Source organism: Anolis carolinensis, unplaced genomic scaffold, assembly GCF_035594765.1.
Source record: "Anolis carolinensis isolate JA03-04 unplaced genomic scaffold, rAnoCar3.1.pri scaffold_15, whole genome shotgun sequence".
NCBI classification, from domain to species: domain Eukaryota; kingdom Metazoa; phylum Chordata; class Lepidosauria; order Squamata; family Dactyloidae; genus Anolis; species Anolis carolinensis.
In genome coordinates, this window is record NW_026943826.1 from 7,661,074 (window position 1) to 7,677,652 (window position 16,579).

Below are 16,579 nucleotides of genomic sequence, written 5' to 3' on the forward strand. Positions count from 1 at the left end.
CAACAACAACAACGACTTTATTTTTATATCCCACCTCCATCTCCCCGAAGAGACTCGGGGCGGCTATCATGGGGCCAAGCCCAAATAATTACAATATCACAAAATAAAATGCAGTAAAGTCTCACTTATCCAACACTCGCTTATCCAACGTTCTGGATTATCCAACACATTTTTGTAGTCAATGTTTTCAATATATCATGATATTTTGGTGCTAAATTTGTAAAATCATAACCTAATTTGATGTTTAATAGGCTTTTGCTTAACCCCTCCTTATTAGATATTCGCTTATCCAAGCTTCTGCCGGCCCGTTTAGCTTGGATAAGTGAGACTCTACTGTATTATTATTATTGCATTGTTTTAGCTGATTGTTTTTATTGTTTATGTTTTATGTACAGTAGAGTCTCACTTATCCAACACTCGCTTATCCAACGTTCTGGATGATCCAACACATTTTTGTAGTCAATGTTTTCAATATATCATGATATTTTGGTGCTAAATTTGTAAATACAGTAATTACTACATAACATTACTGCGTATTGAACTACTTTTTCTGTCCAATTTGTTGTATAACATGATGTTTTGGTGCTTAATTTGTAAAATCATAACCTAATTTAATGTTTAATTGGCTTTTCCTTAATCTCTCCTTATTATCCAACATATTCGCTTATCCAACGTTCTGCCGGCCCGTTTGCATTAGATAAGCAAGACTCTACTGTACATACATAAAGCAAATCATCAACAGACAGAAATTAAAACCAGATAAAAACACATTTAGGAGTAAACAATTCAAAACGGAACAAGAATTAAAACGAGTGACACCATCAAAACCATCTCAAAATATGGCCACCTAGCGTTGTCCAAGTTTGTAGATTCCAACAGACTCCTAGTCTTATCTCACCATCGAACAGCTCTTAACCTCAGTATGTTTTCACTGGGAAATAACTGCACTTAGTCTATGGGCACCTATTCGTTTGGCAAATGTGAATCTCCATGAATATGTGGAGACCACCTTTTGAAAACCACTGGTCAAGAAAAGTATGACCGTGGTATACATGCATTAAAGTCTCCAAACAGCAACATGCATCCACCTCCAATAAGACACATACGCCTGCTTTCATTGAACACCAAACACATGCTGAATACAAAACGGAGTCCTGAGTCTGAACATGCTCAGTCACCTCTTTCAACAAGTGATAGTCACAAGCATTCATGTAATGGCACACAGGTAGCTCAGCTGTTGAACTGCCAAGGACAAAGACATGCCACTACAAAAATATATTTGGCTAGCAGAGGATGGTTGTTTCTTCGCAGTTGTAATTGTGGGTTGTTGTGTGTCTTCCAGGCCATGTTCCAGAAGTATTCTCTCCTGACGTTTTGCCCACATCTATGGCAGGCATCCTCAGAGGTTGCCTGCCATAGATGTGGGCAAAACGTCGGGAGAGAATGCTTCTGGAACATGGCCGTACAGCCCGAAAAACACACAACAACCCTGTGATCCCAGCCATGAAAGCCTTCGACAACACAGTTGTAATTGTAATTGCCCCAAAGGTATACACTCCCTTGAAACCTCAGTTAAAATATGCACTCGGGGATAAAAAACGAAGTCTTATTTGAAAAAATAACACATCTTGTTTACTCATAAACATCATAAAAATTCACCATACAGGCACATTTCTTATTGAGGTTTAGTTACAGATAGGATGCAGCTTCTCTGTGTTGAGTACACAGGGTATCATTCTTAATCAATACTCCATAGTTATTAAGTATACAGTATAGTTTCGCTTATCCAACATTCACTTATCCAACGTTCTGGATTATCCAATGCAGTCTGCCTCCCACTTGGATCCATAGCTGTTTCTCTAGGCAGCAAGGATTGAACTTTTTATGGATTTAATTTCTGACAATGTTACTACTGTAAGTTCGTTTAATGCAATTCTATCTTTATTTGTAGTCAATTTATTAGTAGCCAATTGTTTTTAGTCAAAGTTCTCAATACAGTAGAGTCTCGCTTATCCAAGCATCGCTTATCCAAGGTTCTGGATTATCCAATGCATTTTTGGAGTCAATGTTTTCAATACATCGTGATATTTTGGTGCTAAATTCGTAAATACAATAATTACTACGTAGCATTACTGCATATTGAACTACTTTTTCTGTCAAATTTGTTGTATAACATGATGTTTTGGTGCTTAATTTGTAAAATCATAACCTAATTTGATGTTTAATAGGCTTTTCCTTAATCCCTCCTTATTATCCAACATATTCGCTTATCATCATTCTGCCGGCCCGTTTCTGTTGGATAAGTAAGACCCTACTGTATATTGCGATGTTTTGGTGCTAAATTCATAAATGCAGTAACTACTATATAAAAATAAAATTATTATTATTATTATTATTATTATTATTATTATTATTATTATTATTATTATTATTATTATTACATAATGCTACTGTGTTTTGGACTGCTTTTTCTGTTGATTTGTTGTAAAACATTATGTTTTTGGTGCTTAATTTGTAAAATCATAATGTAATTTGATATTTAATAGGCTTTTCATTAATCCTTATTATCCAACATTTCCACTTATCCAACATTCTACCGGCCCGTTTATGTTGGATAAGTGAGACTCTACTGTACTTGTACTCACTAAATTCCATAAGCATACTTCTATATTGAAGTCCAAACAGCAACATACATGCATCCACCTCCACTGAGGTCTAATGCAAAAGGGGAAGTGAATACAAAATAGAGTCCCGAGTCTGAACATGCTCAGTACAATCCCATGTCTATAACTCCTCTCTAACTGGCAAATCAACATACACATAGAACACAGATTAGCAAATATATACGTTAACAAATGAATAGTGAAAGGCTTGGGAGGTTGCTATTTCCTGTTAATGTGGGATTTGTGTATAGATAGTGTTTAAATGAAATTTGTGTCTTGCCTGTATTGCATACTGATTGCATCATCCAGAGTGTACTATAGTCTGGAAAGAGTTAATTACTGAGAAGCTGTGATGACCTTGATGTGTGGCTGGAGCTGGGGAGTTTCCAGACACAAGTGTTTGTGCATTACTGATTGCATCAATTCTGTTCTGAGTTGAGTCGAGTGCTGTCTGCCTAGAGTCCTGTGTTCGTCTGCAAGTCTGTTTGTCTTGATTATAACTGCTTACAGTAAAACTTTGTATATAGTTTTACTAAAGTCTTGGTGTCACTTCGTTCTGTGTTCCACTGACTCCATCCAACTACTGCTGCGCTGCAATTACTCTGACATTTGGTTATGGGCCCAGATCCCAGTATCCTAGACTGGCCAGATCCTAGACTGGAACAGAGTACAGACTGGACCTGATTCTGGAATTTGGAGTGGAGAAAAGTTGGAGCTGCGAGTGTGACCAGAGACGGGACCCGCTGTGCTGGTGAGCCTGCTTTAGTGTCTCGGTGTCACTTCGTTCTGCGTTCCACTGACTCCATCAACTACTGCTGCGCTGCAATTACTCTGGCATTTCCAACAGTTTTCCCTAATGTTTCCTAATGTATTTTGAATCCAGAGACCTGCTTACCTGCGGAGCCCATGCCGCTGCTTTCTTGGTCCCCACTGGTGCCCATCTCTGGCTCCCCGCTGCCTTCTGCACTGCCTGATTCGACATAAGCTGGCTGCGTGGTACCTGGGACCACAGGGGCCGTGGAGAGGGGCCGGATGGTGGTCTGGCGGACGCTGTGTGTCGTCCAGGCGGTTGTGGCCGGGTGAGGGGTGGTGGTTGTCCGCCTCGTGACAGGGTGGCCCAGACGGGAGGCTTTGTCCTCAAAATGCCTGGCGCCGGCGGCTGTCTTGGGTTGCTCGGGTGCCTGGGGAGTGGTTTGAGGAGGTGGAGGAATAATAAGGGAGTCCAAAGGCCTTATGGTGGTGGGTAGTGTGGTGTGGCCGGCGTGAGTGATAGATTCTGGGGAGGAAAGACAAAGACAGACAGAGATTAGACCTTGAAAGTGCACTTCAATCTAGAACCCATGCATGTTCACTGGAAGGGGTTCAGGTTATCACCTATTAGAACGAGAGGATTGCCAAGTGCTGAGTGAGATGGCTAAATCCCAGCTGCTAGAATCTGGCTGCACCCACACCTTACCTCTCCACCAAAAAAAAAAAAAAAGACTTTTAGATTGGCTTGCATATCGCACACTAAAATCAATAACATCTCATCAGGAATCAAGTGTATGCCTTTGCTCCTTTCCCATCTGACTTTCAACAATTTCAGGATCAAAACCTTGCCATCAATACCAGAGTCCCAGGTGCCTATACGTGTACCTTCCCATAGATAAATCAACCCATGCTTTGACAGGACAACAAGTTCAAAAGTTGGTGTTTTTCAAATTCGAAGGTATTTTGTTTCCTGATGAAGGCCTGGGGTCTCCAAACTAAGGCCCGTAGGCCGGATGCAGCCCTCCAAGGTTATATACCTGGCCCCTGTCCTAAACTTTAGACTCAAGGTTGACCTAAGTCTACCTGGTCTTTGGAGGTCTCTTTGCTTATCTATGGACTTATGAGATCATCTAGATGGTCGTTGGAGGTCTATTCGCTTATCTATAGTCTTATGAGATTATCTACCTGGTCTTTGGAGGTCTCTTTGCTTATCTATGATCTTATGAGATTGTCTAGATGGTCTTTGGAGGTCTCTTTCCTTACCTATGGTTTTATGACATTGTATAGATGGTCTTTGGAGGTCTCTTTCCTTACCTATGGTCTTATGAGATCATCTACCTGGTCTTTGGAGGTCTCTTTGCTTACCTATGGTCTTATGAGATCGTCTAGATGGTCTTTGGCGGTCTCTTTGCTTACCTATGGTCTTATGAAATTGTCTAGATGGTCTTTGGAGGTCTCTTTCCTTACCGATGGTCTTATGACATCGTCTAGATGGTCTTTGGAGGTCTCTTTGCTTACCTATGGTCTTATGAGATCATCTGGATGGTCTCTGGAGGTCTCTTTGCTTACCTATGGTCTTATGAGATCATCTAGATGGTCTTTGGAGGTCTCTTTCCTTACCTATGGTCTTATGACATCGTCTAGATGGTCTTTGGAGGTCTCTTTGCTTACCTATGGTCCTATGAGACCATCTAGATGGTCTTTGAGAGTCCCTTTCCTTACCTATGGTCTTCTGAAGGCCTTATGAGATCATTTAGATGGCCTTGGAGGGTCCTTTTGCTTACCGATGGTCTTATGAGACCATCTAGATGGTCTTTGGAGGTCTCTTTGCTTACCAATGTTCTTATGAGACCATCTAGATGATCTTTGGAGGTCTCTTTCCTTACCTATGGTCTTATGAGATCGTCTAGATCAGGGGTCCCCAAACTAAGGCCCTCCAAGGCCACTTACCTGGCCTTTGTCCTAAACTTTAGACGTAGGGTTGACCTAAGTCTGTAATGACTTGAAGGCACACAACAACAACAATCCTAATTTTGGACTATTTCATCATAGTCTGGCCCCCGAACAGTCTGAGTGACTGTGAATCGGCCCTCCACTTAAAAAGTTTGAGGAGCCCTGGCCTAAACGTTGCTTCCCTCCCACTCTGGACCTACCAGGATCCTTTCCAGAAATCCAAGAGTAGATCTGAGGCCACAGAGCTTCATAACTGATGAAACAAGAAGACTTGATGTTACAAGGACAGACTCACCTTGGCATTGACCGAAATGCTTCACCTCGATGACCTGCCCTTGCCGGCAAGCGATGGTCCTCAGTTGGCACTGGTCACCGTAAGTCACTCCATCGGAGCCACAGACCTAGAATGCGCATGTATGTATGAGGCAATTGACACAAATACATTTATTTATTTATTTATTTATTTATTTACAGTATTTATATAAACAACAGGAAAAACCCAGCCGCTATCAGGACCTCAAGATTGAACTTCAAAGGCTCTGGCAGAAACCAGTGCAGGTGGTCCCGGTGGTGACTGGCACACTGGGTGCCATGCCAAAAGATCTCAGCCGGCATTTGGAAACAATAGACATTGACAAAATTGCGATCTGCCAACTGCAAAAGGCCACCCTACTGGGATCCGCACGCATCATCCGAAAATACTTCACACAGTCCTAGACACTTGGGAAGTGTTCAACTTGTGATACAAAGTCCAGCATATCTATCTTGTTTGCTGTGACATACTAAAATAATAATAATAATAATACCTGTCATAAGATATACTGCTGGCATTATAAATTGGACACAGGCAGAACTGGACAATTTGGACAGAAAACAAGAAAACTCATGACCATTCATCATTCAGTGCACCCTCGCAGTGATGTTGACCGGCTATATCTGCCTAGAAGATCAGGGGGCAGAGGACTCTTGCAAGTAAAACAAGCAGTCAAAGAAGAAGAACATGCCCTGGCAGAATATGGAAAGCAAAGTGAAGAACCTGCTTTGATTGAAGTCAAAAATCAGAAACTCCTCAAAGCACAGCAGACAAAAAACCAGTATAAGAAAACCGCACTACAAACTAGAACTGACAGCTGGCACAACAAAACACTGCATGGGCAGTTCCTTGACAAAATTGAAGGAAAAGCTGATAAGGAGAAGACCTTGTCAATAATAATAATAATAATAATAATAATAATAATAATAATAATAATAATAATAATAATTTTATTATGACACAGCAAACAAGATAGATATGCTGGATTTCATATCACAAAATCACAAGTTGAACACTTCCCAAGTGTCTAGGATTGTGTGATGTATTTTCGGATGAAAATGATGATGATGATGATGATGATTATTATTATTATTATTATTATTATTAATTTGTCAAGCAGTCAAAGAAGAAGAACATGCCCTGGCAGAATATGTAAAGCAAAGTGAAGAACCTGCTTTGACTGAAGTCAAAAATCAGAAACTCCTAAAGCACAGCAGACAAAAAACCAGTACAAGAAAACCGCACTACAAACTAGAGCTGACAGCTGGCACAACAAAACATTGCATGGGCAGTTCCTTGAAGATCTTGTCATAATAATAATAATAATAATTATTATTATTATTATTATTATTATTATTATTGAAAGACAGAGCAGGGGCTTCTGGGGTCACAAATATTGGGCCTCCCTTTCTCCATCCCTGCACTGTGTCCTGAGTCTTTCTTGAAACTTCCATCTTTCTCCTAGCTTGTCCACTTGCTTACCTTCCCCATGTTCTCCTCTGTGCAAATAGGACACTCGCAATGTGCAGAACCGTTGATTTCCACACATGATGCTCCAAACTCACACGCCATTTCCGCACAGGATGAAGGCGCAGACGGGTCTGTGGAGAAGAGCATACACAGAACTGGATTGAGCCCTATTGTTGGCAATTCCTCACTTGCGCTCGGTGGGAAGGTGTTAGCAAGGAAATATGTGGCACACAGTCCTGTGTCTCCTACCAGGAGGGATCCACATAATTCCCTTCCCTCCTGATGCCCATCCTCACCTTTCTCACAGCCCGACATCCCCAGTTTGCTTCCATTGGGACACTGGTTGCATTTCATGCCGGTGATGCCCGTCTTACAGGAACACAAGCCGGTCATCTGCTCACAGTCATCACGGACGGAACCGACGGGATCGCAGTGACACGCTTCATGGGGAGACAAGGAAGATGCCGTAGTTAACATTAATATGTTCAATGTGACAAGAGTTCTTCCCCCCACCCAGGAACTTCCAAGGTGAACTGGACCACCTCAGACAGGAATCAATCAGGGGACGGCTAACAACTCTGAACAAAAGATTCCCCCAGGCCAGGATGCAAGGCTGGGAAGGCCATTTAAGGCTAACAAAGGTGATTAAGTACAACATTCACACTGGCCTCCAACAGACAAGAGTTCTTCCCCCCACCCAGGAACTTCCAAGGTGAACTGGACCACCTCAGACAGGAATCAATCAGGGGACAGCTAACAAGTCTGAACAAAAGATTCCCCCAGGCCAAGATGCAAGGCTGGGAAGGCCATTTAATGCTAACAAAGGTGATGAATTACAACATTCACACTGGCCTCCAACAGACAAGAGTTCTTCTCTCACCCTGGATTTTCCACAGATATATATAAACTGCCCTTGCTTATTTTCTCCATATACCTCACCACCTTTGAGGTTGCCTGCCATAGATGTGGGAGGAACGTCAGGAGAGAATGCTTCTGGAACATAGCCATACTGCCCGGAAAATATACAACAACCCTATGAATATGTTCATAGCTTTATTCTCAATTTGCTTCTGACACGAGAAATAAATAAATTCCCACAGCTGGAAATGACAGATGGAGTTTAGTCCAGATATTTAGTAAACATCTGGAGGGAATGAAGACTGTATTTCTCACAGAGGCCACAACTAACATCTGGTGAAGAGCCTAATGAAACCCACAAACATCTGGAATAATGAACATCGGGTTTTCTCCCAAAAGTGAGAAATAAGGATGGGCATAGCTAACATCTGGAAGGCATCAGGATAGATTTCACAAGCATCTGGAAGGAAAGAAAGAGGTGTTTGCACCAAGGTTTGTTATTCAGAGAGGACATCTGGGCTTTCAGCTTTCAGAGAATGGGTTGGAGCGGTTTTCCTTACATACACTTCCAACTTGTTGACAGATCTTTGGAATTTCCCTTGCCGCAGGCTGGCTTCGCATTTTACAAGTCTCGGTGCTTCTGTTTTGAATTAAGGCATCCCAGAGCAAGGTAAGTGCACTAAGGCAAAGACTCGTAAAATGAGACTCCTTGTTCTAACTTTTTGTGTTAGGTCTTAAAAACACTTACAAGGGATGTGAACGACGATGGGATCTGGGTTGTTGTGCATTTTTCGTGCTGTATGGCTATGTTCCAGAAGCATTCTCTCCCGACGTTTCGCCCACATCTATGGCAGGCATCCTCAGAGGTTGTGAGGAATATATGTCCATGTTCCAGAAGTATTCTCTCCTGATGTTTCGCCCACATCTATGGCAGGCATCCTCAGAGGTTGTGAGGAATATATGTCCATGTTCCAGAAGTATTCTCTCCCGACGTTTCGCCCACATCTATGGCAGGCATCCTCAGAGGTTGTGAGGAATATATGTCCATGTTCCAGAAGTATTCTCTCCTGACGTTTCACCCACATCTATGGCAGGCATCCTCAGAGGTTGTGAGGAATATATGTCCATGTTCCAGAAGTATTCTCTCCTGACGTTTTGCCCACATCTATGGCAGGGATCCTCAGAGGTTGTGAGGAATATATGTCCATGTTCCAGAAGTATTCTCTCCTGACGTTTCACCCACATCTATGGCAGGCATCCTCAGAGGTTGTGAGGAATATATGTCCATGTTCCAGAAGTATTCTCTCCTGACGTTTCACCGACATCTATGGCAGGCATCCTCAGAGGTTGTGAGGAATATATGTCCATGTTCCAGAAGTATTCTCTCCCGACGTTTCGCCCACATCTATGGCAGGCATCCTCAGAGGTTGTGAGGAATATATGTCCATGTTCCAGAAGTATTCTCTCCTGACGTTTCGCCCACATCTATGGCAGGCATCCTCAGAGGTTGTGAGGAATATATGTCCATGTTCCAGAAGTATTCTCTCCTGACGTTTCGCCCACATCTATGGCAGGCATCCTCAGAGGTTGTGAGGAATATATGTCCATGTTCCAGAAGTATTCTCTCCTGATGTTTCGCCCACATCTATGGCAGGCATCCTCAGAGGTTGTGAGGAATATATGTCCATGTTCCAGAAGTATTCTCTCCTGACGTTTCACCGACATCTATGGCAGGCATCCTCAGAGGTTGTGAGGAATATATGTCCATGTTCCAGAAGTATTCTCTCCTGATGTTTCGCCCACATCTATGGCAGGCATCCTCAGAGGTTGTGAGGAATATATGTCCATGTTCCAGAAGTATTCTCTCCCGACGTTTCGCCCACATCTATGGCAGGCATCCTCAGAGGTTGTGAGGAATATATGTCCATGTTCCAGAAGCATTCTCTCCTGACGTTTCACCCACATCTATGGCAGGCATCCTCAGAGGTTGTAAGGAATATATGTCCATGTTCCAGAAGCATTCTCTCCTGATGTTTCACCCACATCTATGGCAGGCATCCTCAGAGGTTGTGAGGAATATATGTCCATGTTCCAGAAGTATTCTCTCCTGACGTTTCGCCCACATCTATGGCAGGCATCCTCAGAGGTTGTGAGGAATATATGTCCATGTTCCAGAAGCATTCTCTCCTGACGTTTCACCCACATCTATGGCAGGCATCCTCAGAGGTTGTAAGGAATATATGTCCATGTTCCAGAAGCATTCTCTCCTGACGTTTCACCCACATCTATGGCAGGCATCCTCAGAGGTTGTGAGGAATATATGCCCATGTTCCAGAAGCATTCTCTCCTGACGTTTCGCCCACATCTATGGCAGGCATCCTCAGAGGTTGTAAGGAATATATGTCCATGTTCCAGAAGTATTCTCTCCTGACGTTTCGCCCACATCTATGGCAGGCATCCTCAGAGGTTGTGAGGTATATATGTCCATGTTCCAGAAGTATTCTCTCCTGACGTTTCGCCCACATCTATGGCAGGCATCCTCAGAGGTTGTGAGGTATATATGTCCATGTTCCAGAAGCATTCTCTCCTGACGTTTCACCCACATCTATGGCAGGCATCCTCAGAGGTTGTGAGGAATATATGCCCATGTTCCAGAAGCATTCTCTCCTGACGTTTCGCTCACATCTATGGCAGGCATCCTCAGAGGTTGTGAGGAATATATGTCCATGTTCCAGAAGTATTCTCTCCTGACGTTTCGCCCACATCTATGGCAGGCATCCTCAGAGGTTGTGAGGTATATATGTCCATGTTCCAGAAGCATTCTCTCCTGATGTTTCGCCCACATCTATGGCAGGCATCCTCAGAGGTTGTAAGGAATATATGTCCATGTTCCAGAAGCATTCTCTCCTGATGTTTCACCCACATCTATGGCAGGCATCCTCAGAGGTTGTGAGGAATATATGTCCATGTTCCAGAAGTATTCTCTCCTGACGTTTCGCCCACATCTATGGCAGGCATCCTCAGAGGTTGTGAGGAATATATGTCCATGTTCCAGAAGCATTCTCTCCTGACGTTTCACCCACATCTATGGCAGGCATCCTCAGAGGTTGTAAGGAATATATGTCCATGTTCCAGAAGCATTCTCTCCTGACGTTTCACCCACATCTATGGCAGGCATCCTCAGAGGTTGTGAGGAATATATGCCCATGTTCCAGAAGCATTCTCTCCTGACGTTTCGCCCACATCTATGGCAGGCATCCTCAGAGGTTGTAAGGAATATATGTCCATGTTCCAGAAGTATTCTCTCCTGACGTTTCGCCCACATCTATGGCAGGCATCCTCAGAGGTTGTGAGGTATATATGTCCATGTTCCAGAAGTATTCTCTCCTGACGTTTCGCCCACATCTATGGCAGGCATCCTCAGAGGTTGTGAGGTATATATGTCCATGTTCCAGAAGCATTCTCTCCTGACGTTTCACCCACATCTATGGCAGGCATCCTCAGAGGTTGTGAGGAATATATGCCCATGTTCCAGAAGCATTCTCTCCTGACGTTTCGCTCACATCTATGGCAGGCATCCTCAGAGGTTGTGAGGTATATATGTCCATGTTCCAGAAGCATTCTCTCCTGACGTTTCACCCACATCTATGGCAGGCATCCTCAGAGGTTGTGAGGAATATATGTCCATGTTCCAGAAGTATTCTCTCCTGACGTTTCGCCCACATCTATGGCAGGCATCCTCAGAGGTTGTGAGGTATATATGTCCATGTTCCAGAAGCATTCTCTCCTGATGTTTCGCCCACATCTATGGCAGGCATCCTCAGAGGTTGTGAGATATGGAGAAACTAAGCAAGGAAGGTTTATATATATCTGTGGAAAGTCCAGGGTGAGAGAAGAATGCTTGTCAGTTGGAGGCCAGTGTGAATGTTGTAGTTAATCACCTCAATGCTAATCAAGGTGATTAATTACAACATTCACACTGGCCTCCAACTGACAAGAGTCCATTCTCCCACAGATATATAAACCTCCTTTAGTTTTCACAACCTCTGAGGATGCCTGCCACAGATGTGGGCGAAACGTCAGGAGAGAATGCTTCTGGAACATGGACATACAGCACGGAAAACATACAACAACCCTGTGATCCTGGCCATGAACCCTTCAACAACACATTAATGGCCTTGCCAGCTTCATTCCTGGTTGGGGGAATCCTTTGTTCTGAGGTGTTAGCTGCCCTTGATTGATTCATGTCTGTAAAGCCTCTGTTTACAGAGTGTTGTTCTTTATTTACTGTCCTGATTTTAGAGTTTTTAAATACCAGTAGCCAGATTTTGTTCATTTTCATGGTTTCCACGTTTCTGTTGACATTGTCCATATGCTTGTGGATTTCAATGGCTTGAATGAAAATGAACAAAATCTGGCTACCAGTATTAAAAAAATCAGAACAGTAAATAAAGAACAACACTCTGAAAACAGAGGTATTACAGACAAGTATTTAACTTTGTTTGTGGTTATTTTTTAATACATTGTAACAGTATCTCAATTTGCTTCTGACACGATAAATAAATAAAATTGATGGCAATGTGAACGTGTGTTCATGTTCATATCATTACTATTTCATATCGTTCATATCGTTACTATTTCATAATACAGTAGAGTCTCACTTATCCAAGCTAAACGGGCCGGCAGAACCTTGGATAAGAGAATATTTTGGATAATAAGGGGGGATTAAGGAAAATCCTATTAAACATCAAATTAGGTTATGATTTTACAAATTAAGCACCAAAGCATCAGGTTATACAACAAATTTGACAGAAAAAGTAGTTCAATAGGCAGTAATGTTATGTCGTAATTACCGTATTTACGAATTTAGCACCAAAATATCACGATGTATTGAAAACATTGACTACAAAAATGCCTTGGATAATCCAGAACCTTGGATAAGCGACTCTTGGGTAAGTGAGACTCTACTGTATGGTGCTTAACAATCCACGGTTGATGTAAATCTAGAACCCGCAGATCTGGAAGGTCCACTGTATATAATGCAATATGGCCAAGGTATATGAGGGAATAAAAGCACCCCAAAATCATGAAGAATCTATATATATAAAAGGGTAATGAAATTTCGGCCTAGGACAAAACAACAAAACTACACATCCCAGAAACACTAAACCTGGCAGCACAACCCCTCATCCATGCCTCTACGTTCATACAATAAAAAGAAAAGAAAAATAAAGTCCTAATTAGAGGGAGAAGAATAATTGTTTTTATCCAATTGCTGCCAGTTAAAAGGCTAAGCTCCGCCCACTTGGTCTCCTAGCAACCTACTCAGCCCAGGGGACAGGCACAGTTAGGCCTCAGGCCTCTTCCACACTGCCTACAAGATACAGATTATCTGATTTTAACCGGATTATATAGCAGTGTAGACTCAACGCCCTTCCATATAAATACTATACAATACTACCCCTCTACCTTCACCACTTTCACAATATACAAACAACCAAATGCATACTAAACATACAGACAACCATACAACAGACATTCAATACCACCACTACCTCAACAAGTTCTCACCAACACCACCAGACAACGCCACAGCAACGCGTGGCCGGGCACAGCTAGTATATATCTATATATATAAAAGAGTGATGGCATCACGGCGACCAACAAAACAACAAAACTACAGGCCCCCCAACCTCGAAATTTGACAACACAACCCATCATCCACGCCTCTAGGTTGATACAACAAAAAGAAAAGAAAAATAAAGTCCTAATTAGAGAGAGAGGAATAATTGCTTTTATCCAATTGCTGCCAGTTAGAAGGCTAAGCTCCTCCAACTTGGTCTCCTAGCAACCCAATAAAAAAACAAAAAAACACTAAAACAATACAATAAAATACTATAATAACAGAAAATAACTAAAAATAATACAAGAAAATAATAAAATATAATAAATAAAAATATAACTTACAATAAAATTAATAAAAAATTGCAAATAACGTCAAATAAAAATTACACAACAGTTTTTAACCAATATCACCACAACTTTGCCACAGCAACGTGTGGCCGGGCACAGCTAGTCCCTTATAAAAGACATCAGAGCCCAGATGTAGGCACTGCATACAATCTCTCTTGCACATAGACACAACACACTATTTTTCTAAATTCTGAGTATTTGAGGACGTGGTGGAAGTGATAAAACCACGTATGGCTTAGAAACGTTGAATGGGCTGGCATTCTCTGGATCCTTTTGAAAAGGGACAGATGGTTTTGGAATGGCGGGGAATTCATCAATCCCCTTCCCTCGTCAGCTCCGATGGTTAATGAGTGATGCTATTAGACAAAAACATTCCAATTCCCAGCATGATCTTCAGCATCTCGTTATTAGCTCTCATCCGGGTGTGTGTGTATGTGTGTTTGTGAGCGCCCGTTGTATAACTTTAATGAGGTAAGCACAATCGGAACGGAACCAGCGTGCCACGGCTCCCAATCCGCTGCTTAGAGATAAAGCCATCTCCGTTTGAGGATTGAGACTATTCCTGAGAAATTTAGTGCCATCGCTCACGAGAGGAGGGAGAGAGAGATGTCTCTATAATAACTTCACAAACAGAGAGAAAAATCATACGCCCTGGATGTTTGCGATCCCTCCCAAATAACTCTCCCTCCCCGGATAATTCCACCCTCTCTCCCCATTTGCCACCTTATCGATTTCTTTGCTTTTGTCTCCAATGGAGCTTGAAATTAACACCGCCTCCCCTGCCGGCTTCTCGACTCCCACTCCCCCTCTGCCACGAAGGCAATAGCATCCATATCATTTTGTGGGACATCAACCTCCCTACAAGTTGGGCCCAGTCCTGCCAAATGTTGTGGTTCAGATGAAGGGGGATTTGGGTTTATGCAGGTTGACCAAGGAAATGTTGAAGGCTCTGAATTGTCAGAAATGCAGGCTGACCAAAAAAATGTTGAAGGCTCTGAATTGTCAGAGAAGTCGCAGGCTAGTGATAAGGGAGACCTTTCACAAGATTTAGAACATCAACGAAGTCCAGGTGGCTCTGGCAGCAAGTCAGAGGAGTCCTCCTTAGATAGAGACACAAGGTTAAGGTTAAAATTTCGTCCCAAGCATTCTGTGAGGCTCGCTAGTAAATGTGTGGGAACCCAAGGTCAGAGGAATGCTTTCTTAGCTTGTACGCATGATTAAATAGGGAGAAACAGGGAAAGATTTCAGACGAAGCAACGTTGATCTTGGAAGCTTAATTCCTGCTGTAAAGAAGTATGAATTTTAGTCTACAGATGTCATGTTTAACTGCGTTTTAAAAGTCATGTTTAACTGTGGTTTAAAAGAGTCAGTATTTCAGTTACTCTGCTCTCAGGAGTGGTTGCCATGGAGAAGGGGGCGGAGCCAACTGCGCTTAGCTGAAGAGAAAGCAGAATTTGGAGGGAAACTCAGTCTGTAATCAGAGGAATTGCAGTTAAGACTGATCCTCAGTGAAGGGATCAGGGTGGCTCAAAAGGTTGGATTTTGAGTCAGTTTAAAATAAGTTTGGTGACTTATTTTAAGGTAACCTGTTTCCAGATAAGGAACAGATAGGCTGTGATTGTAATTAACAGGGTGACTGCAGGTTAAAGTAGTGGAGAAAGAAGTGGCATTTTAGGAAGTTTGAATCACCTCATTCTGTTATTGCAACTGTTAGTCAAAGTGCCTCAAAGAAGAAGAAAAGTTATTGTAACCATTAAGCTTGTGCCTGAATAAACGTATTATTGTTCTTTTTAACATCTCAGTCTCTGTCATACATGTTTTACCATCTAAGAAAAAGGAAGAAAAACCAATGTTTGAAAGTCTCCTCTCTAAGTAGCTAGTGGCTACATATTCCTATAGTGGTGGTCATCTGGTGGTCACATTATAAACGTCTTTACCTCTGGTGGCAGCGTAAATAAACATCTTTAATAACTGGTGGCAGTGGATATAACAATAATAATAATATATAATTAAAAACAACCTCCATCTCCACATCTCCGCAAATCGGTGTCAGAGGTGGGATTACAAATTTCCCCCCTGCCTAGAAGAACCTCAGTCATTCTTAGATCTTTACACCTGCCTTGTCTCTGCTCATGGAAAACGAATCTTGCTTTTGTTCATGCCTAGATTCTGTGTTTGGATTGTATTTTGGAGTTCACGCTACCTTGCTTTTCAGGTCTGATATTAGAGACCTTGAACTATTTTCTACAGAGACTTTGAACTATATTCTGCAGATTGCCTTTGCAATTGGATTACTGTTTTTTTTACTGCCTTTTATTAAGATTTTGCTACTTTTTATCGATAAACTGAAAAAAACCCAAGTCTGCTGTGGTGGAGTGTGTATTAAGAGCAAGGTGAACCAGTGCAGGCATGCAACACCAAAATGGATACGTTCAACATTTTCCGGGAGTATCACACAAAGGAAGGGCAGAAAATGGAAGACACTCGGATGTGTACTGTCCACCAGATTGACGGACAGAATATTGGTGCGGATCCTTGAAAGATACGTTGAAGTGGGAATGATTGTATATAGAGTTGTTTAAATGTAATTGAGTTATAA

At 42.2% G+C, this 16,579-nt stretch overlaps 2 protein-coding genes across 13 annotated transcripts in view; both read right to left on the bottom strand.

Annotated features, from left to right (window-relative positions):
- The window catches only part of agrn (agrin), a 471,015-nt gene that overhangs the window by 62,571 nt on the left and 391,865 nt on the right, over positions 1 to 16,579 (bottom strand). For all 12 annotated transcript variants that reach the window (XM_062965817.1, XM_062965814.1, XM_062965810.1 and 9 more), the window contains 4 exons: positions 7,446 to 7,589; positions 7,162 to 7,280; positions 5,662 to 5,767; positions 3,559 to 3,939 (listed from right to left, as the gene is read on the bottom strand). In XM_062965817.1, coding sequence (XP_062821887.1) covers positions 3,559 to 3,939; positions 5,662 to 5,767; positions 7,162 to 7,280; positions 7,446 to 7,589 — 750 coding nt within the window. The remainder of the gene's footprint in view (positions 1 to 3,558; positions 3,940 to 5,661; positions 5,768 to 7,161; positions 7,281 to 7,445; positions 7,590 to 16,579) is intronic.
- LOC134294501 (uncharacterized) overlaps positions 1 to 16,579 on the bottom strand; it is an 85,038-nt gene that overhangs the window by 36,092 nt on the left and 32,367 nt on the right. The gene's annotated exons all lie outside the window — the stretch shown is intronic.